The 22,755-nt window shown below is 39.9% G+C and overlaps 2 protein-coding genes across 4 annotated transcripts in view; both read right to left on the bottom strand.

Moving 5' to 3' along the window:
- Window positions 1–2,499: 2,499 nt before the first annotated feature.
- On the bottom strand, window positions 2,500–12,214 carry LOC119745948 (amiloride-sensitive sodium channel subunit alpha-like). The gene is made up of 12 exons (XM_038222660.1): window positions 11,570–12,214; window positions 10,330–10,499; window positions 9,552–9,667; window positions 8,562–8,724; window positions 7,299–7,407; window positions 6,677–6,785; window positions 6,141–6,213; window positions 5,313–5,370; window positions 4,839–4,921; window positions 4,457–4,532; window positions 3,187–3,302; window positions 2,500–2,678 (listed from the first exon to the last, which is right to left on the bottom strand). The coding sequence occupies exons 1-11, from the start codon at window positions 12,212–12,214 to the stop codon at window positions 3,228–3,230; spliced, it is 1,677 nt and encodes a 558-aa protein (XP_038078588.1). The 3' UTR covers window positions 2,500–2,678; window positions 3,187–3,227.
- Window positions 12,215–14,853: 2,639 nt separating this feature from the next.
- Window positions 14,854–22,755, bottom strand: part of LOC119745761 (amiloride-sensitive sodium channel subunit beta-like) — a 35,129-nt gene continuing 27,227 nt past the window's right edge. For all 3 annotated transcript variants that reach the window (XM_038222350.1, XM_038222351.1, XM_038222352.1), the window contains 6 exons: window positions 21,078–21,186; window positions 19,665–19,746; window positions 18,891–18,948; window positions 18,585–18,661; window positions 17,315–17,390; window positions 14,854–17,038 (listed from right to left, as the gene is read on the bottom strand). In XM_038222350.1, coding sequence (XP_038078278.1) covers window positions 16,847–17,038; window positions 17,315–17,390; window positions 18,585–18,661; window positions 18,891–18,948; window positions 19,665–19,746; window positions 21,078–21,186 — 594 coding nt within the window. In that variant the 3' untranslated portion in view covers window positions 14,854–16,846. The remainder of the gene's footprint in view (window positions 17,039–17,314; window positions 17,391–18,584; window positions 18,662–18,890; window positions 18,949–19,664; window positions 19,747–21,077; window positions 21,187–22,755) is intronic.

Below are 22,755 nucleotides of genomic sequence, written 5' to 3'. Positions count from 1 at the left end.
TTCTCCTCAAAAAAACATTGGTTAAAGTGGTCAGAAATTGCCTCAGATCGCACCACAGAGCATCTAGAGTCCAAAATTTTTTGGGGGGACCAAAATTTTGTTTGGCCCCCCAAAAATTGTGTTCTGGATCCGCCCTTGTTTCTATATTAGATGGTTCTAAGAGCTATGGAATTGGGAAATTGAAAAGATGTGGCAATACACCTCTGGTCCAGGCTTGGGGCTTCCAATTCTGAGCATTTTGGATGTAATTGAGTCCGAAAGTGGCGCCTATTTAGCCATGTTGTGGATTGATCCTTTTTCAAGATGTGACTTCTTTCGTGGATCTGGTTTACATTCATATGTTTGATACCATCTGGTCGCCCAGTACATGTATACGGTCAGATCGGTCCAAATTTTCAGCGCACACCTCATGATGGCCAGATGAACGGGTAAAATCGGAAAAGTGTGCGCCAGGCTTTAGACAGCTCTCGGTTGCAGTGATATCCAATGGGGAAAAACTATTTGGAAGTTTGACATTACAACTGTAGCAGCTATCAGGATATTCTTACAAAGCACAATGTAAATTGTAAGTAATATTTTTTGTCAATTACGATCACATCACAAAAAAAAGACTACGATTATCAAAGCTGTCTATGACGTCAGCTCTCTTAATGTTTGTACATGTACATGTATTTAGTATGTGTGTTTTCATCCGGCCGATATGTTTATTTTGAATACGTCTATCCTTTCATAATTTTTGACAAGACTTAATGGCACACAATAAAGAACGAACGCAACGCATAACGTGGTGGTTTCGAATACGTGTATTATATGTACAAAGTGAACGGTAAAACTTGAACTCTATTATACAGATACTGAAACATGACAAGAAAGGGGCATCCCTGATTTAAATACTGGCTTTATGTTGCTTATTATAAAAAAGGTCTTTCACGTGCTGAATGAGTCTGTTATAAATACGTCAACTGTTTCATTTTAACTGTAACTTTCAATGGTCCAACGGTTGCCTCGGATAAAGGTATATAGGTTTTTTTTCTGACGCAGCACTGAGGTGAAATAAACTGGTCTCCTAATTAATACATAGACTTTCTTCTCATTGTGTATGTAATATCGCGAAAAAGATTATTAAAATTAACGTCTTATATACTTTGCTGAATGAAAACAAAATATCTATACCTAGAAAAGTAGAAGAGAAAAGAAACGTCTTCAAACGTCTTGAAAATGCAGTGAAAACAAGTTTTTTTTAAAAGCAGTGGTAAGGTTAAAGAGGTTGTGGAATGCTCGAAGACATTTCCGTCATTTTTCGGGTATATGTAGCCTAAGGTGTGATGAAATAAAAACGACTATTGTGTCTGTCATGAAATTAGTACAATAGGTACTTTTTGAGAGCTGTTTTTCAGGTCCTTTTCGACCCGAACGTGCAAATTGTGTAAAAGTCGTCGTTGGGGGCAGCAAACAAAACATAGTAAATCGCGACGTAATAAACAGGACTCCCTATGCAGCGTAGTATAGAGTCCTGTTTATTACGTCACGATTTTTCTGATTTTACGAAGAACCAGACGAATGTTGATTTCAATTTATGCGCTCGCTGACCAATTACTCGATGAATTTCAGTTTTATAAACATATTAACGCACATTACAAAAGAATGGGAGTTTGTCATTATGATATGGGTCTACTCTACAATAAAAAAATATATAAAAAACAAAACGACTTTCAGCATTCCACAACCTCTTTAAAGTATAGTCTTTGCTTTTCAAATCCAAAATGGATAATTATACATATCAAAACATCCACTCAGCATGTACATATGTACACTAATTAACACACTTTGATTCACTTGAGCTACAATCATAAACATTCAACTAATGTTCAAATCCAACATTTATATACATGCATAAGAGATATTACAGAAATAATGTTTCTACTTCATTCCGTGCCAACGATAATTTTTGAACGAAACATCAAAACCAAAATAATTGAGAAATGAAAGTCTTCAGAAATAAGGTCACCGTACGGAGGAAGTTCAAATCACTATTGTACAAACTAAGCCGAGGACCTCAGTTTTTTAGTTAGGATGACAGAAAAGAAAAGGGGCCCGAATATCATACACTTGTAAGCACTAAAATGCCTCAGTTTGGTGGCCAGTTTGAAATTCTCCTATTCGGCTTTTAATTCCACAATTTGCATATACTTTCTTATATACACGGTGAGTAAAAAAAAAGAAACCCAAATGTCGGGACTATTGTTTTATTGAAGTTCTGCATGTAGCACTTTTAAATCTAGGATATGAAAGCCCAATTCATAGGCTTTCTTTTAGTACAAGAATCATTCAAATCATTCATTTACTCTTTATGTTACGGAATTTTAAACACAGCCACCGTTTTCAAGTTCTGTCCATGGATCACAAAAAAGGTGTGCGTTCTTTCAGCAAAACGAAAACAATTCACACATCCTTATGTGATTTGTTTTCGTGTTGCTGAGAGAACACTGAACTTTTTCATAAAAAGCAACCATCGTTCTTTTGTCTTAAATATTACAATACCCTTATCACTAGCCCTCGTAGCCATTGTGTTTCTCTTCATCGTTTCCTTTGAGGTTAGGCACTTGTTGCAATTGCACGTCGGATGACGTCACTTTGCCTCCCGCCTGCCATTCATCTTGCCTGATTTGTTGATAAGTCTGTAAAAAAAATCTCAGTTTTTACAATCAATCAAGTTAAGACAATTTTTTTCTTAATGCCTTTTATTCAATTTGTCCCGCTGCCAATTACTTTCAAGAGTTTGTTTTCTGCCACGCGGTAGTCTGAGCATTATTGATTGATAGATTGACTGACTGATTGAAACAAAATGATCTATCGCTAAATTGACTTAGTGGAAACGACTGGTCACTTACTGACCGAATAACTTGCACTTTCGTACGCCATGCATGATGTAAGTTAGTGGTGATTGATCAACTCAATTTTTGACAGCTTACCGACAGTATAACTTAGATATACATATCGGTCATGCAAAAATGCACAATGACGAGGTCTCGTGATGGTTTGGTAACTCCGCCAAGCGATCGTTGCGTGCAGAGTATTAAACCAAAAAAGAGGCATAAGCCTTGATCAGAATGATAACGTATGAACAACACTGAATATTTCCATATTTTATTTGTTTTTAAAGTGACCTCTTAAATGTAGCATTACCGGTAGCAAATGAGCTTCATCAAGTCATAGAATAGCTCGATTCAAACAGATGTCAGGACGGAGAGCCCTAGCCACAGTCCCACGTTGCCTCCCATGTCACTCAGTAGGGCAATCTCCTGTGGAAAGTCGACATATACCAAATAATGAAACAATGATCACATTACGACGACCACTTCACGTAGTCGTACAGTACACCAAACAGAAAGCTGTGCATTAAAAATTATTAAAAACAAAAGTTTTCAGGGAAACAGACCTTAAAAGTAAGGCACAACATAGGCTTTTACTGATAGACAGTGGAAAAATCAATATTAATTGCCACATATCAATATTTGTCAAATTTGTAACCAGCCTGCTCCTTAACATTTTATTATATAAAGCGTTTTGGACCGTTAAACTCACAATAAGCCTCTGTACTGATGGCGTCACACTTCAATTACACGTGTTTTCCTATGGGGGAGTGCAGGGGGGGGGGGGGCGGAAGGGGTCTGGGTTCCAGACCCAAAAATCGCGGACTATTCTCTTTGGATACATTCCATTTTAAAAGAGGTGAGCGTTGTTTAAAAAAAAGGAAACCATTTTTAATGTTGAAATGCTCTCTCTATCAGCATTGAAAACATGACAGCATAGGTTCAACGAGTAATTCCAATTGATACGATTGCTTAATTTATATAAAAATGCGTAAAAACATTAGCGAACATTTGTGATTGATTAATGCCAGGATCAACGTGCTTAACTTCTTTGAATGTGTCTAGGTGGGAAATTCATTACAAAATGTCTCCCCTGAAACGGGTACAAATATCGACATAATTTGAAAAATTGTATCGTTCATCCTCTGATTTTTTTCTCTGATCGTAATTTTTAAGGATTGATCTTTTGTTCCTGGAAGTTTCACAAAAATCGCTCCGTACATCCTCTAGATATTTGACAGTTTTTCCAGGGTTTGTTTGAGAAAATGGTTTCTGCCATTTACTCAGCGCTGCACCGGCACGCGCACCAGATGTTGATGTATACGTAGATGTTGATGTATACATGTGCACGGAGCTACGTGCGTTAACGACGGAGCTTCGAACTGCCCACGTCGCGAGGGGGAAATGAGATCAATTTCAACGTAGAGGGCGTTACCCCTTCCGCCCCCCCCCCCCCCTGGGGGAGTGGGAACAATCTTTCCTAGCCTTATAGAAAAGCGTACAAGTAAACACAGTGTGACGTCCTCAGTACAGAGGCTTCTTACACGTATAATAAGGGGAAAACACCGACTAATTTAACTCACATCATAGGCCTTTTCTTGATAGATAGTCGTGTACTCCAGCCTGTCATAATATACGTTCAACTTAAGAACGTTCTTTCTGTCACGAAAAATTTTGGAAAAAACGATAATGAGATACTTGTAAAGATTCGGTCAAAACGTATTAACAATACCGTCCACGTACTATTCACGCAAAGTATATAAAAGTATCAAATCGGGCACCGTGAATAACTTCCCCAAATTAATTGATGGAAAATTTAGACAAGAAAAATACAACAGTTCAAACAAAGGTTTCATAGGCGCTTTGTTAATTAAACATGACGATATCGTCTTAATTTAGTTTAGAATTGCACCATAGGGCATACGCATACTTGTTTCAAACAAAGACTTGTATGTCCATACTTACTCCAAGAAATTGGGATCGCCATCTCTGTCCCTGTCTTGCTCCAAATCAGCCGAAAAGTTCCCGATAGAGTCCTGGAGGAAAGGCTGAGTAAAATCCAAGAAATAAGTAAAAATAAGTATAAACGGACTAAACTTCCATGTCTTTTTAAACATAGCGATTTCGACTGTATCAAATTCAAGGCATGTAAACATCTACCTAGTGAAATGAAATACCTCCATGGCAACAATCTTTTTTCTCTGGTTGTCCAGACCTCAAACAAAACTTGATCGAGACACCTGCCCCTGGGCCCTGACCAGCTTGGAACATTATAAAAGAACGGGTGCGGGGTGGGGGGGGGGGAGGGGGAGTTAGGTTACGAAAAGGATACTAAAAATGTGGACCTTTTTTTTGGGGGGGGGGACGGGCCTACTTTTAAAAGTTCCTTTTTATGTATGCCGAAAGTCACGTGCGACAGAAAAACGGTAAAAACCACACCTTATATTTCTCGTTTGGCCAACGTGCCTGCCCAGTTACGAAGTTGTACTGTAGCTCCCTGTAATGGTAAGGATGATAAATGTGAAATATACAATCTTTTCAAACAATAACACCAACTCTAGCTCTTCCGCAGAGTCGGATATTGCAGTCTACATGCCATGCCCAAAATGGTAGGATCAATGGAAACACAGAAAACATGTTTCAAGATAGTGACTGAAGCACTGAGTACAGCTAAATAATATCAAGACAAGGCAAGCCTATTGTGAAGCACACAAAATGACATTCAATTATTATAGACCTTTACAGTATGCTGCCACCATTTCAGTCATGTTTCCTGTACCCAATAACAGTACTGAATGATAATGTTTTTGCGCAAAAAAGAATCAGCCTATATGTCCTTCCAGCCTCGCTTTGGTTACATAGCTTTGAATGGGAAAATGTCAAATTGATGCACCATGATAATGGTACATGTACATGTACATTGATTCGGAATGGCTCAAGTTCACATCATGCATCTGGTGTACAGGCCCATTATGTACTACATAATGGGCTGGATTTAGCTGATTGTGAGGAAAGCCTATTCGATAGTACTGCCCGGCTCTCTTCAACCAGGCTAAGTCACAAGTGACAGTAGTGAGTCAGTTAGTCAGGTATGAAGAGGAGTATGAGGCTGGCCTCTATGGGACCAACAACATAAACACACATGCAAATGGACAAAAGAGCATTTAACATTTTGACGAAAGATTCATAATAATGATAATCAAATTTCGTACCTAACATGTGTAGCCTATACCAACTTCGGTTACCAAACACGCGTGCATGCCTTACCTGCATGGAGGCGTGCATGTACAGTCCAGGTTGCCCGCTAGATACTTCATCTCAACACTATTCTTGCAATCCTCTGCGTGCAGATATAAGGGAATTAATCAACCAGTGGGTCCAATTCCTGATCGGTTACAGTCAAGATGTGGGCCTGATTGTTTCTTTACGAGATTCATTTCCATGGATATAAAATCCCTGTCTAAAATGCATGATAAATAAGATGTCCAATCCAGAGGACTTAATTTTGAAAAAAAAACCGTCATGTTCTGGTGGGTTTCTGAATTAAAAATGTTGTTACAAGTCATGTCAGTGAAATTGGAAATATTAGAAAAACATAAGAGAATGTCGACAATGTTAGACAAAAAGCAGAGATACTAATTAAGAAAAAAATCTTGGAAACCTTGGTAGGCTTTCAAGAATTACCAAACATATTACGGGAGCAAGGCGAATTTGAGACCCTCTATAACCCGCGTATTGAGCCCCGCCTGAGGGCAGCATTGGTCGACATTGAGAAGGCAGTATTCAATCGGGCTATCGCTTACCTTGAGTTGTATTCGAGCATAGAGGTACGTCGTCATCATACCGAAACCTGACGTCCGCACAGCCACACTCTTTGGTCAGGTTTTGATAATAGCAGTCGTTTTCACACGCCTGGTGAAGGAAAAGGTAACCTGATCTTATAGTCTCGGGTGGTCACACAGTATTCAGAAAGTCCCATTTTATGGTTCTCGGTTCGCTCCTTAATGATGGGAAATATTGTGGGAGGAAAATGCAGAAGCAGATTTCGATTGAGGGAAGGGAGAAGCAACCAACCGGATCCCCGGGCATTTCAGCTATGGTGCCCCGCAAACACCCCTCCCATAACAGCTGTCGCAAGATGCCAATTCCTTCACTGTCGAACAAATGATGAAGCACTTTTTGCTGTTTTTTTAATGCTTTAGTTCACCCATACAGGTAATGGTACCCCACGGAGAAGATTCGCCACTTTGTAACTTTCTGCTCGTGTGACGACATTTTGTATAGCAAATTGTGCGTATGGTTTCCTCTTATATTAAAGCGAAGATTATTGTAGCCATTTTCTAATATTGAAACACTTGCGTGGAACATGAAAACTAAAATTAAACATGTAATCATATATTTTGGCCTGGGAACTGTCAGACTCACCCGCTGACTGTATCTAACATGAGGCAGTGGAACGTTGAATATTGTAGCATTGCCATCGGCCACCAGTGTGCAGTTAGTGTAGGGATAGTTCAGTCTTGTGAAGTTGGTCTAAATGGGGGGAAATAGGGAAGGATATCAGCTGGATAAAATAAGGCAATTCTGTAGTACTCGTACTCGAGTAAATGTTTTGGTACTGGTACTCGTACTCATGAAAAGTACTCATACTCGTACTGGTACTCTTGCAAATCTTCTTCCGCAAGACTAAGAAATAAATACATTAAGACCTACATGCAGGAAAAGAACCATGCAGTTTCTACTGTTTGGGAGGCTGCAAACAGTTTCTACTGTTTGGGAGGCCAAAGACTACGTGTTTTCCTACGACGTAACATTGACGAATAAGACGTCGTGCCTCATGATCATCAATATTGAAAGCATGCAACTCCCTTCTTATATCTGAATATCATTGCACTTCGCCTTTCGAGCAATCAAATGAAATAGAGGGCCCGGGATTCAGCCTGTCTTGCTCTTGTTCGAAAGTTGTAGCTCCCTCGTCAGATACGTAATGATTCCAAAAATGTCAACCAGTTAAATTTGCAAAGGTGAGGCGGCGAAACTTAGGTCGCATCCGAATTTGGCAACTTGGCTAAAGGGATATACCACATGAGTTTGAGGGAGGTGGATTGAGCCACACTTCACTGGGCGCGTGTGGAATATTGCAGGCCGTCGCCAGGCACAGAGTCATTTCAAACATTTCAAACTATTTCTTTAAACAGTTAACATTAATTTATGTCTATATTTTAATAACTGCATTTGTTTTAAATATTATTTTAATTAATTGTTATTAAGTCCTTTTTTTAATACAGGGGCCTCAAGGAAAGCATTTTTTTTTAACTGAGGAGGCCACCCTGTTTAAATAAGACTGCAAATAAATAACAAACAGCCGAAACAGCTTTTGTAGTTTATACTAGTCTTCGCCGTTTGGTTACACATAATCAGACGGCCCCAACCCTCAGGAATCCTTGGTCTGTTTCTGCAACATCAAATCATTATGAGTTCAACTTGAGCTTATTTGTATTTCCATTTGGTTTTAATATTAAAATCTTCAAAATGAGTCACTGTCGAAACTGAACCGGGGACCGAATCTAAAACCCTATCCTGAAGAATGTCAATAAATCCTTTGTTACATTTAGCTATTTTGTCCGTTTGTAGTTGTTGTCTTTGCCATAAAATCAGGGAAAGAATAATAATCGTCTGTTCACCCACCTCTTGAAACCAATGAACGTCTCTTGGCCAGGCGAGACGCTCACGCCCTCATCGTCAGGAAATGGCATGTCGTGACGCGCATGCACAACGACCCTTGCCCCCGCCGCTGGTTGGACGTTCTCCATGTACTGGTCCTGCTCAATATACAACTCCAACGTCAAACCTGAAACAAACAGATTAAGGTATTGAGCTTATCATTATCGAAGATTTCTCACCAACTTTAGCAGAAAATTTCGCTAGTTAGCATATTTCCCCACGGTTTAGTAAAGGGTGCAAACGTGTAAATAGGCACAAAATTGCCTACGCCGGCCAAATCACGATTTGCATGCCCTCAAATTCTCAGGTACTCAGAGCATTGTGAGGGCCGTGAACAGAGGACTGCGAGCTCACACAGTATTTTCTGTGAAATTTGGATTACAGGCCCTAAAATGGCTCTATTTTCCAATGGAGCGTAGGTGTCCATTTTCAAAATGGCGATGGGCTTCAGGACTGTTTCAAGGAGTGATCATCTTTGGATGAATTTTCTCCTAAAAAGCCATTAGTTACCCCAACAAAATTGAACGGAAAATGAAAGATGATGAAATAAGCCTTTATTTGATGTGTGTCTCAAACACCTTGGAAAGTTGTGTGTATTTTTAATAAAAAGAGCAAATCCGGTTTTGAGTAGAGCCATGATATAGGGTTCAAGTACAGTAAGCGTAAACAGGGAGAAGTATGATCTAAGCGTTTTGAAGCAATGTCGGTTTTTGTTACTGTAATTTTCCAAGCATAATTTCAAAAAGTTATCAACGTAGGCCTATGTTAATGTCTGAGTTTCGCATTAATCTTACACGTGATTCTGTATTAGACGCCATCCAACAAATCAATTAAAGTCAAATTTACTTTTGAATAAATATCCTTTCGGTTCCTTATCTGTAATACGAGTGAAATTGATTTCAAAATCATCTGAGAGCCAAAACACATGCCACTGCATGTGACTTGTGAACATACCATAAAGTGGTCCCGCTCTGGTCACAAAGTATCTCGGGGTTGTAGTGTTGGGGTCGGGTCCAGCATTGAAGATGTAGCAGTTGCCGTAGAGATAGTGGTAGAAAAAGGTGAAATCCCTGTAATGCATACGAAATAGGTTATGAATCAATGCCCGTAAGCGGTAATCTCTGTGATCACAACTATATCAATACAATGTGTATCCAAAAAATGCAAACAAAATATGACGGAATGCCAGACGTACAATGTGTATAATCAACATCGATAATATAGGTATGGTTTGAAAGATACGCCTTTCCACTTTAAAATGAGGCCCGGGGATCAGATAGTCGTGGTATCGTCCTCGCCTTCCACCGCTGTGACCCGAGTTCGATTCCCGGTCATTCCTCCCACCGCTATACACCCTGTAATTTAACTTTCTCATGCACAAAGTAGGATTGCAGCGGTGGCAGCTTTTTGTGTGCTATCACTTAAAACAAAATGGCGGCCAAAACATGTTTGTTAAATGTTTTTAAAAAAGAAATACTACTAGCACCAAAAACAATTTCCACCGCTCGCGCTGCTAAACAATCACACATTTTCAAACTCTTGATGTGTATACCTTGCCAAATATCGCCATGAGCATTGCTCCTTTCGACCATTTGATACCGGTGGCCCAATTTCTGGACCAAAGCTGATGGCCTAAAGGTACACCACTGGAAATAAGTCGAAAGAGCAACACGTGGGCTATCCAGGCTACATACAAATACATTTATTTTCGAAGACAAAAGGAAATACCAACCTAGCATGACAAGGCTTCCCCTGGAAGGCACATCTCAACAGCATATCCCTCAGCAGATGGCCACTGGCCCGTCTGTCGTTGTACCTGAACGCAGCCACGAGTTCCACAGCATCTCCAAGCATCTCAAAACGATCGTCAAATTCTTCCTCTTCGCTGTCGTCACCATAACCCTGATGAGGGAAGACAACTAAGAGTGTAAAATTCACACATAACTCTCTTGAAAATCCCTTGAAATTATCTGGTTTCTTCGAAATCCTGCACTGTGCAGAAAACCTATGACACGTTATTAATGTACTTGAAATTTGCAAGGGAGAGAAAAGTCTCAGTCCTTAGATGCGTTCCACGTGCTCAGTATTTTTCCTCGAAAATAGATTTGTTTTTTAATGGCTACTTTCCTAGCAATACAAAAGTTATTCACTTTTGAACGAGACATTCAAACGAAAATATCCTTAGGCCTACTTCGCGTGGCCATAATAAGTACATCTTTTAAAATTGACAGGCGTGCTCCTGACCTCCTCGGCCATGCCAAATGCTCCGACGCCTCTTTGTAGATTTTTAGAGGATCTCGAAAAACAGACCTCTTGGGGTCTGTTATTCCGTACAATAGCAGACCCAATGCTTCCGCCATAACCGGTGTATTATGTACTGTGAGTGTCGGACTTAAAAAAAAAATCACCCAGATGCTTCCCCACATTGTTAAAAATGCCCGTAAATTTAAGGACTCGGTAAAGTGAAATATTCCGTATTTTCGGCGTAATTATACGGATCTTTCCGCAAATGGAAATATTGATTATGCTAATTAGCGTGATTATAATCAACCACATCGGCCCAAACACCTACACTTAATATAGTACATCTAAGTACATAGAAATTTTGTTGCAGGAAAACGGAACGCTATTTTCTTCTGGCAGCAAAATTTTTGGAAAAGTTTTGTTTTCATTCCTTAAAATAAACAGAACATTAACACGAGTTTGGACATGTGTACACGGTTGTGAGTGGAATATCCATATGTACTAAGATGTACTATATCATGTGTAGGTGTTTGGGCCGATGTGGTTGATTGTAATCACGCTAATTAGCATAATTAATATTTGCATTTACGGAAAGATCCGTATAATTACGCCGAAAATACGGATATTTCACTTTACGGAGTCCGTAAATTTACGGGCTTTTATTAACAGTGCATATAACTGCAAACGAGCGAAAACATGAAGAGGAATATTAATTCTAAGAGTCTTACCCTTTTTGGACGAGTTAGGCTGGGTGGTAGAGGTACTCCTTGGTCGACCAAGTCTTCCAAAAAATCACTCTTGATGGGGTTCAGGTTGCAGATGGTGACGGCAGGAAACTCCACCATCCTGTCGCTCGAGATTTCCATTTTGGTGTCCACACCGTACGAGTAGTACCGTGTAACAAGCCAAGAGGTCTGCCAGATGAACATGGCAACCCCCGTTAGAAAGAGTGCGGTCCAGAAAATCTTGCGGAAATTGTTGGGTGCCCTTTTGATGTTGGGGATGCCATGTGCCCCGGTGTTTTCCAAGAGGGAGGCGACCAGTGTTTGGGCCAAGCTAGTTTTTGCCAGCAGTTCTTCGTCCGTCAGATCCGTTCGATGTTGTTGCTGTTCTTCCGGTATGCGATCCCAATCATTCCCCTTGCCTTCTAGCTCAATCAGGGACGGTCCCCGCTTAAAGGGCCGCGTTTTCGAGGATCTACGCAACATGACGGCCGCTGTTGGCGGGACTGGCACGGTGGTGTTGTGGGTGGATTGCTGCTCTCGCCCCGCCGACCACTCCACGGAGTTCTGTAGCTGCTCGTTTGATGCGTGGTGGTCGTTTGTTTCCGAGGCTGGCCACCTTTCTGGTGATGCTGCCTCCGATCGATACATGTGTTCAAAGCGAGTTATTGTCACCGACAGAATGGATTTTCGCTATTTCAGATCCGATTGTCTGATCATGGTCAGACTCTTAAAATAAAGCTTACATACAACAGTGTATCCGAAGAATAATCGTGTTTGCAGTTATCATCAAAGATGATTATGAAATAATTCAGTCTGCTCACTTTAAAACAAACACGACACGTGTCAACCGTAACGTATGGCTACAAAACAACCACACTGTACGGGTCCTAGTCCGTTCCACTCGAGAAAAACTTCAAGTTGTACATTCATGTTTCGCATCAATTTTGCTGTGAGTAATCATCAGTCGATATGTGTATGTACCTGATCCACATACAATGTAGGTATATACAATGTAGTGATAACGGCTGCACTGCGAAGCACCAATCTAGTCTTCCTGTTGGTCTCAACTGATTTCCTGCATTCGTGCGTCCAGCGGAATTGCGTTAATAAAACCGCGACTAAGTGGATCTGAGTCCACAAGGTTAAGACAGGAAGTCATTCATCATGGCCTCGCAGTGCTTCTACTAGGCAAAATGGCAGTTGTGTATTTCAGGTCTTGGTCACACATCGCCGAACTCGCTCGATCGCCTATAAAAGTCTCCGTTACGGCCTGGCACTGACCTTCTCAACAACAATTGTTGTGCCGCTTTTGTGCCCAAAATCCCTGAGTGACGCATAATACTGGTTGCCCTAACGACCACCAGTGGTGCCAAACAACTTTAACTGCATGGGGTCGTCATCACTGCACTGAATGGTACGTAGCCAATGGAGAAAGGGGATATAATGCATTGAGCTGAGGAGAGCTGTGCAATTAAAAAAAAGCTTTTGAAAATTTTCGATCTGAGCAAACTGGACAATGCACGAAGGCCAGTGACAAATCCAGGCCGTTTTTGATTTGAATAGGGTCGTGGCTGAATTGTGGTGCCGTAAACGTGCAAACCCACACGTTCACCAAATACTTCACGATGGGGCAAACTTGATAGATATGGACAATGTCAACGAAATATGTCAATATACGCAAAACAGGTCAAAAAATGAATAGAAAAATTCAGTACAGTTCAAATTTTTCATATCTTTGCTCTTATTTCAATTTTTTTCCGCATCTTAACGCTGAATCGTAAAACTGTTATTTTAGTAGGCCTATATTGATGACCCACAGGCGCCCAGCAGAAACAAGGTTGTTGGATGATGGCTTGTTTCATATTTGGTACATGTACATCATTATCGTTTATCAGTATTCCAGAAGCTAGTGCTCCATCCAATGGAGATACTCTTTGTGGTGCTCCAATGTCAAAGTTCTCAAATCACAGAAGGCATCATGGTGCAAGAATCCCATGCATGCCCGATGAGGACAACCGAGAACGGGTTTTTCAATTTCCCAACCAGTGAAATTTTTTATAATCCATTGGTCTACCGACTTCAAACTTGTTGGGCATTGTTGCCACAAAATTAAGCTGTCTTATCCATATCTAACCCTACGGCCGGGTTATTTTGACCATCTCACAGCCGGGGAGAAGGGGGGGGGGGCGGATTCCGCCCCTAAATCTCGGCCATCGAGTGACGAAAAATTATGAAACTCGGTACATGCATATAACAACTTAATATGAACATACCCAAGAAACTTCATGACTATAGGTTAAAGGCTTTGGAATTATGACTCATTAAGTATTCAGATGCAAGTTCCTCGTATATGGGAAAATTCAGTTTTCACGGCGTTTCGCTGCGCGGCAACCCGTAGCCTCCAAATGTTATGTTTTGGGTATCAAAAGATGCGCAAGACTCGGGGCTAAAAAGGCAGGACAGCTCAGGTCACGGATTATTTTTTTTTCAAGGTTATCGCGGAAAAAGTTGGGGGGGGGGCCGATTACACCCGAATCTTTTAGAGTTAAAAAAGAGTCGGAAATGAACTGTAAATCCAAGCATGAAACCCATTTGGGTTTTTATTACGCTCGACAATAGCTTCACTGTTAAAAATATATTACTTTTAATAAGATTTGAAAAGGTCAGTGATCCTTTCCCACTGACAACTATACAAAAGACTTCAAGGTCTGTTTGGATTTCTGACCTTCCAAAACAAACTTGTCGCTGTCCTGTAGTCCTATTTAAGCATGAACGCTTATCATAGCATTGTCATTGTCCACGGACCTTCAAATAATAATAATAAAAAAATAAAAAAATAATATTCAACCTCCCTCTGAATAGATTTGAGAAATAAACTGTATGACAATCTATTTTGTTTTGAACACTTAAATAAACATCCTCATAACCTTGAACCTTCGGCTATTTTTTTGGCTCCACCAATAATCCTCTCTAGATATGTCCGCATGGGGGCGTTATTAGAATCCGAGCTTTACAACAAATATGTCGATATAGAAATATGCCGCAGATTACCAGAGTAATTTTAGATTCACTGCAAAAGCTGTAGTGTTAATTTAACACCATTCGGTATCTATATAGGACAACACCAGTAACATTAAACACCAGATGGTCCTATATAGATACCAATGGTGTAAATTTAACACTGCAGTTTTTGTAGTGTTGGTATGTTTTAAAAAAAAAAGGTTTAAAGCAAAAAGAAACTAAAATACATTAACTTTTGTCGAAATGAGAGGACGCATAAGATTTACTTACAGAGAAACAAAAGAGAATTTTTTTTATTCTTTCAATATTCATTACTGAAATCTCACACACTTATGATCAATCAATTCCTTTGAAAACAATATAAGCTAATATAAGGTTGCCAATACTGAACCATCAACTGTCTCCGAATTTACAGAGTTAATGAACAGCTCCTTTAAAAAGACAAAGCTTCTACTCTATCGAAGGCTGTATTGCATTCAGTCATGATGATAGGACAGGTTTTTTTTAATTTTAGAATACGTGACAATGTAGCAACGGTTACCCAAACCTGAGACGCATATTTTGTTTTATCCTTTTGCAATTGCAAAATATATATGACTGTACAATCCTGGTAGGTAGAAAAGTAAATGTTTTATGAACTATTCTGTAAATTCATGATAATGTCTGCACATCTAAACTACTTGTGACACAAGCGCAATCTTCAGACAAGTACGTAATTATCCATGTAGCCTTTTTTGATGCAACAGTAAACTTAAGCCGACAGCTCATTGAGTAGATGATCTTATTATTACTGTGCGACTGTGCGCATGGAAATACAGAGACAATAGTAAGAGTAGAGAAGCTACTTTTCTTTAGTGTTAAAGTTACAGGCCTTTCTTCAGATCAGAAGTCAGTCATATATCAAATATATATTTCAGTTCAGATCGCAAATGGCATGATAAACAATATACAGGGTGGTTAAAAAAGGACACCCACATTTGACAGCAATTTTCACATATTTTTTAAAATTATTTTTGATTGTCGATTAGTAGCTATTAAAGTACTGGCCTTTAAGCAAATGTGACGAAAAATCGCTGCATTTGCACATTTTGTCGTTGAGCTATGCTAATTTGAACATTTCATGTGCGAAACCTGTTTGTCCATGGAGGTATACATTCCCTTCGCTTGACTGAGCTCTATGGAAGCTTTATTTGAAAGGGCATGACATTTGATTGTCATGTAATGTTATGTAATGTTATGCAACAACGAACTTACGCCGACAGGTCATTGATTACATGATCTTAACACTGACATGAATAATTGAACAGCTTCAATAAAAGTTACCAGGGCAAACTATTATATAATTTGGTGGGAAGGTTTTTATTTTTATGAACTACGAAAACGTCAAATTTACATGGAATAACCCGTGGACAAGACTGATTTTGGTGATTTGTATTCAAATTCGCATAATATCATTATTTTTGCGACTTTTACTAAGTTTTTTTTCACCCTGCATGGATAAAAGCCTATACTTTACTACTATGTGAGAAAACATTTCAAATAAGTTCATTAAGTAGGTGAAAATTGCTGTCAAAAGTCGGTGTCCTTTTTTAACCACTCTGTATATATATATATATATATATATATATATTGAATGCCTCTGTCACAATTCATTTGAAAATTTACTGTTCATGAAAGCGCTCTTCAACAAAATTTGTTCCTCCTCAACTCGAAGATTTGTTATTGAAAAAAAAAACCACTTTTTTTCTAGCATCTGCAAACCTCTAAAAAAGGGTTTTTATTAATATGGGTTCCTTTTGCGCACCAAAAAGTTTCGCCCTGTGAGTAGGCTGGTTTCCTATCCTCACGTTATCAATCATGATTGAGAGGTGGGAACCAGTCCACCCTTCGCGCACTCAATTACATAATGTATTGTCGGACCATGCGTGTTTATAATTCTCAATAGCTGTCGATATTTTGTTATAATGTCTCATTCACAAGCGCATACCTTAAATACTTGGGGGAATAAAGTGTTTATTTCTGGTTTAATTTCATCTTGTATAACTGATGACTTAGTATCAGAATGGACGACTTAGTAGGCCTATCAGAATGGATGACTTGTAATTGACATGTATTGACTAAGTTACAACTCGACTTAATCAAAAATAATGAAGTCGTTAACAAAGTGAACATTGTCAGATTGTGTTTGTTGCAATTATCTCCAATTAACAAGTCAACAGTTCAATTTGATGGCCGGATCTAGCGCGACGTTGTCCCCTGTCACGCTGCGGGCTTTCCTTTGCCGTGTTCCGAGCTCTTGCCAGCCCGTCCCTTCTCGCCTCCGGCCCGGCACTTGGACATGGCCAGCACACAGACGTCCATCATCAACTCGACGAACTCGAAGACTGTCAGCACCGACACGCCTATCCACAGCCCGACCTGACCGCCAAGATCACTGGCCAGTGAGCTTGACTTTAATTGATTAATTGAAACATCCATCGATTAATGCGATTGGCACGGACATTTTCATTAGGGGATACATGTACACTTGAATCTCCTCAGTGTCCAATATTGGACAGTTACATCACATTTTCAAATACATATACACTCACAAGAACGGAGAAATGGCGAAGGATTTTATGCTTGTCTTCTTCAGCCAACGAACCGAGCTCTTCATGCAAGCCTTTAGGTATAACATTTATAATTAAAACGTGTATTAAAGAATTGAATAATTCAATGGATACTTACAGGGTAGGCCTCTGACTGGTAGATGTCATCATAAAAGAGACTGTCGTAATAAACGTTGACTCGGAGAACATTTTCTCTAAGGAAATAATCACAGTTGGAGTTAAATGTGATAATCATTGTGGTCACGAAGTAGGGCAAAATTAAGATTGGTCGGTCATTGACCTTATTGAGATAAGCATGGCGGGCATAACAGGAGGGCGCTATTTTCAGATTGTGAATTTAGGTAATACAGACAAGCTAACCAGTTCATATAGCGTTCTCTATTGCAGAGATACCACCAATACGTCAATAAAAAGCCTGAAACACTTCTAAAAAACTGAAACTACCCTTACCCCTTTCAAAAATGTGGGGTTTTTTTTGTTTCAGACCAAATCCAGCACTTTAATATGTCACATTTTTGGGGAAAAAACACAACTGAATTCAAGTTAAAACCTAAAAAGTGGCATCTCTGCAGTATTTGGTTATTGTGCGAGGGAAAACATACAAATGAATCGGACTATTTGTATTTTTTGATGGCCCTGAAGAAAAATCGAAGCGTACTTATTTTTCACGCCATCGCAATTTTTTTTACGACATCGCAAGTTCTTTTGGACATCGCAAGTTTTTTTTTACTACATCGCTTTTTTTTTTTGCGATATCGCAAGTTTTATTTTACGCCTTCGCAAATACTTTTCACCACATCGCAATTTTTTTCACGTAATCGCAAGTATTTTCTTCGACATCGCAAATATTGTTCACATCATCGCATTCATTTTTAACTTCAGGGCCACCATAAGTATTTTCATACTGAAACTGCATTTTAAGGGACAGATGCACTCCCACAAAAATGGACATGAGGGTTGGCTCGTAGCAAGCGACCGTGCTCTTCGATCTTTTTTTTTTCTCCAACAGGTCGACATTTTAAAAATTGGTTTTATCCTTTCACCATTATGAATGTCCTTATAACTGAGACTTTTGGGTCAATCCCGAGGGGTCTGGTTTGGTACCAGCCATACAATGCTTGATGTGGTGCCGCTTTTTTCATGTACATGTATTTTCATGTAACATAGGCAATAAATCAACTCTCCATGCGAATGGCGACAGTGGACTTTTAACTTCCATCGAGTTTCCACTACAGGTTATTCTACGGACTTTTTATCCTTTCTGAATCAATTCTGTGATTCAGAATATTGTTATCTCTGCGATCAGATTTACTAAGCTTGCCTTGTCTTTTTTTTACTGCAAGAACTTTTTTCCAGACGCATCAGCTAAAATAAGACGTTATACGTACTCAATAAATGCACTGTTATTCCGCATTAAGTCGACGGTATCCTTGTTTGATTTCTGTATGTTCTCCTTGACGGTATCCTAAAATAAAAATAACAATTAAAACATGTCAGGGGTTTCAAGAACTGGTCCGACACCTGCAGCCATTTCATCCCAAACTGTAGCAAAGTGTTGTAACATTATGATAAACATGAATCCACTGAAAGGCTACACATTGATGCTAAGTTGTTTTTAATTTAAATTATAGTGAATGCTTTACTTAAAACAGGTATAGTTCTGCTAATTAATTGTTTACACACATACCACATACCTTGTAATCATGATTTGGCCATATAGAGTGACTAAAGGACCTTTCAAATCGCGTCTCACTGAAATCAATGAAATGGCAAAATTCATGGAATTACTTTTTTTCTTTATTTCACTCAGTACCCGCTAACAATATATTAATAATGTCAATCTAACAATAATATAAAATATTGAGTGGTTGGTTTGGCCAGGGTCATCGTTCGACCTGTGGGCATGTAAAATTTACAACGCCATTACGAAGTTGCCGGTTTGTTAAAACACAGCGTTACCAAGAAAGTACAAATCGGTGGTTTGATACACCATAGATTACTGCCCTTGGTATCACTATCAGTCCTACAAGTTTGCGACTGCATTAACGTGTCTGCCGCCACAAAAATCTTGGAGGTCCACAGTGAGTTAACGCTACACATCTGGGCTCGGCTTTAGCATCATTTTCCATCAGCCCTAATTATGCACATGGAAACACATATTACATGTACTTTGTGCTTAACTATTTTCTGTGATGTTCATAAAGCAGAATAGCTGCAGGACCCATATTGATTCCAGTTGGACGCCCACAATATTCTGTACCCGAATTGGAGGCGAAGCCTAGGTTTTGAAAACGGCCCCAGACTCGGCCTTGATCCTCGTCTTGTTTCAAGTCGGGTTTTGTGTTATTTCCCTTAACGCGTGCACTTCATAGGCCACGCGGGTGAGCATATCAGGTTGAATTCGTCTTGAGCTGAGGCCTATCTAAACGGTGTTCCAGACCTGCAGCCTTGCATGCAGACCAACTTACTTGCAGCTCTTGTGGCAGTGTGTGCAGTCTAACACTCCACTTGTGAAGTTCTGTTGAATTTCGTCGATGCAGTTTTCTTCGCCTTCAAACACATGAATGTAAAACAAGGAATTAAGGCAATTATCTCTCAAATTTATAGTTATTGTTTAGAACAATCAATTAGCGTAAGTTTTGAAAGTTGCAAGTTTAAGCTGAAAGCAATATTGATAGAGAGGACATCGTATTTCGACGACTTAAAGGTAGAGTAGATCATTTGCAGCTATCCAAAAAGTAAGTGACAAATTTATTGTTGAAAAGCTTACTTGGTTTTAATGGCAATAAATTCCCTGTGAAATTATTCTTTCTGGCATGCTGTCATTTTGAAGAAAACAATGAAAGAATGAAAGGCAATTTCCAAAGATGCGTTAAGTGACGCATACATGTATAGTTGGAAATGTCCGTTTGTTATTCAGCGATTGGTACTATTCGTCGGTTCTGTGCGTGACATCGCGTAGCTGCAATCGGCTGAATGAGGACGTGTCCCGGATGCTAATTCCAGGCGCAATTCAAAACATGACTCGGCAAATTTTGAATTGAAATCAAGATCCTATAATATTGTTTTCTTGGAATATACAGCATTCACAGAGCTGAAACTTCTGCAGGTCAGTTGTTAAGCACCCGTCTTTAGATTTTGAGCACTTTTGTTGCTTCAAACGAAACATATTGCTCAAATAACAAAATGATCTACCCTACCTTTAATAAGGGAATGGATATGTGCTTGACCGGTATTAAACATTATGTTTAAGACCGGTAGAAGTTTGGATGTTGATAACGTCCCTTGCCGAACCCATTTATGAAAACATTTTCGTTCAAAACAAATCAAAACTTTTCGGTCCTACGGTCCAACAAGTCAAAAATTATAAATTTCCAACGATTATTTTTTCAACAATTTTACTTCATGTTTTTAAAACACCCCTTTAGCTGTGCTATGGTTTGGCCCTCTCGCGAGTAGTCGTTAACAACTCCTTATTATGGAGATTGGCGCGCGCGTCGCGCGTACTGCGTGATGTGGCGCGGAACGCAGCTGTTCCGGCGTACTATTCCGGTGTATTCGCTGTGGTGTATTCGCCTGGCATTCTGGGAAAATTAATAAGGTGATTTGTTGACTTCAAAATGTAAACACGTCAGGCATAATGATGTCTGCTCCACTGATGTCTGCTCCACTGATCATTACATCAAGGCAGCCACCAAAGAGCTGGAGCAGTGATAACACAGAGGCAAACATGCATGAGTATCGCGTAATGGCTAATAGAACGCTCTCGTGTAAGTTTTACTTACACGTGTAACTTACTCGAACTCGCCTATTGCAACTGTGCTATACATACACCATAACGTACGTTTTCCCAACGTAAAATTTTGTCAAAAACCTCTTACTCTCTATTGATGAGTTACAAGCTGCTATAGAGTCATCGTATCTGTACTGAACGTCAGCGCATTTACATTGCTCCAGTACTTCTTTAAAGTAGCAATCCTTCTCGCATGCCTGTAAACAAAATGATACATTTTAAAACCAATGGACTAGGAAAATCTACCGATATTAAACTCAACTTGGATGAGTAGGTATAATATTGGAAACTGCTTTGGCAGTTGAGAAAAGCAGTTGCTTGTTTTAATATGTTCTTCAGTAATTTGTTCTCCACTTAGTCGGGTATAACTATGTTTTGAGTGAGACACAGATGGAACGATTCCCAATGCAGTGTGCCACCAAGCGGGAGTGCCCTGAAGAGGTCGCCCATTTCGCTCGTACCCCCGCTCTGCAAATAGGATGCTGGGAAGGGCTGATTTCTTTAAGCTCTGATTGGATTTTTAATATCATACACAGCGCGCGTTACCTGTATGCAAAGGTCATGATAAGTTACCAGAATGCCGTCCGTACTTCCTTCACAAGATTCTGTGAAGCGGATTAGCCCTTCACACCGCCCTGTTTGCAGGCGAAGCTGCGAAAAAACGAAAGCGACTGGAGCAAAGACCAAGCCAGCGTTCGCGAGTGGCGAAGCCACAAGGCCTTTTCTACAGCCTTGACTCCATGGGCGCGTGCGCGTTCCTTCACTAACCCCTGGCCGTGATGTTCACGTAAACGATGCTGACTGGCTATTCAGAGCGTACTGCGCGCGCATTTCGAAGATTGAACAGGCGCGCCCATAATGCGCTCGCGTGCTTTGCATGTCACGTCACGTACGAAAATTAGTTGTTTTTCAAAACTCGCGATGCCTGTACGATATGGATTATGGCAGCCTCGTTTTTCGCTAAAAAAAACCCTGTATCTTCGGTTAAGGGATGAAAGGGTACAATCTTTGCTAAATAACGCAACGTCCAAACCTTATGTTTGAAATGATTGACTCTTCAAAATCACAACTTTAAACATTTTCAAGATGGCGTCGGCACGCAAAACGGATAAACTGCAGCCTAATTATAATGTGCCATATTTTGACACATTTAAATTACACAATACCAGGGGTTGAGATCGCGCAAGGCATGATGGGAAACAACATGGCGCAGCAAGATCTCGTACCCATGGGAACGAGGTTGCCTTTTCTAACTTGATAGGCGCGTGTGCGCGTGCGTACGCGCGTCACCAGTCCGTGTAGTAGCCACGCGAGCAATTTTTAAGCTTATGATTGGTTGGAATTTTGCTACCCTTTCAGGGTAGCAAAAATCGATAAATAAATAAAAAATAAAAAATAATTGACAAGTTAAAAAAGGCCTCGTGGCTTTGCCACTCGTCCGTGTGGTCTCCGCTCCAATTTATTTCGCGGCTTCGCCACTCCGTCTAATAATGCCGGTTAAAGCCACGATGGCCTTGGCGAAAGGCTAGGCGGGGAGAGGGGGGGGGGAGGGGTACGAACGAAGTCGCCTATCAACTTCACGGTTGACATTCTGCGTAAAATAATTATATTCCTTTGTTTGCGAACACAAATAAAAATACATTTAATATGTGATGTGAAATAATACAACGAGAAAATAGCCGGTGTTGTGTGACATTTGGACTCTACGAAATCGGAGTCATTGACTATATTGGGCATGCCAAAGTGAAGATAATCGGGACAAACAA

This window comes from Patiria miniata, unplaced genomic scaffold (assembly GCF_015706575.1).
Source record: "Patiria miniata isolate m_02_andy unplaced genomic scaffold, ASM1570657v1 HiC_scaffold_7, whole genome shotgun sequence".
NCBI lineage: Eukaryota > Metazoa > Echinodermata > Asteroidea > Valvatida > Asterinidae > Patiria > Patiria miniata.
This window is presented reverse-complemented; position numbering and strand designations above follow the sequence as displayed.

What these genes read in the sequence shown, in the direction of transcription:
- LOC119745948 (XM_038222660.1), bottom strand. Translation starts at nt 12,214, where the DNA reads ATGTATCGATCGGAGGCAGCATCACCAGAAAGGTGGCCAGCCTCGGAA. An exon ending in ACATGCACGCCTCCATGCAG is followed by an intron (nt 5,371 to 6,140) that starts GTAAGGCATGCA and finishes TTACCATTACAG; the next exon opens with GGAGCTACAGTACAACTTCG. An exon ending in ATCAAGAAAAGGCCTATGAT is followed by an intron (nt 3,303 to 4,456) that starts GTGAGTTAAATT and finishes GACTTTCCACAG; the next exon opens with GAGATTGCCCTACTGAGTGA.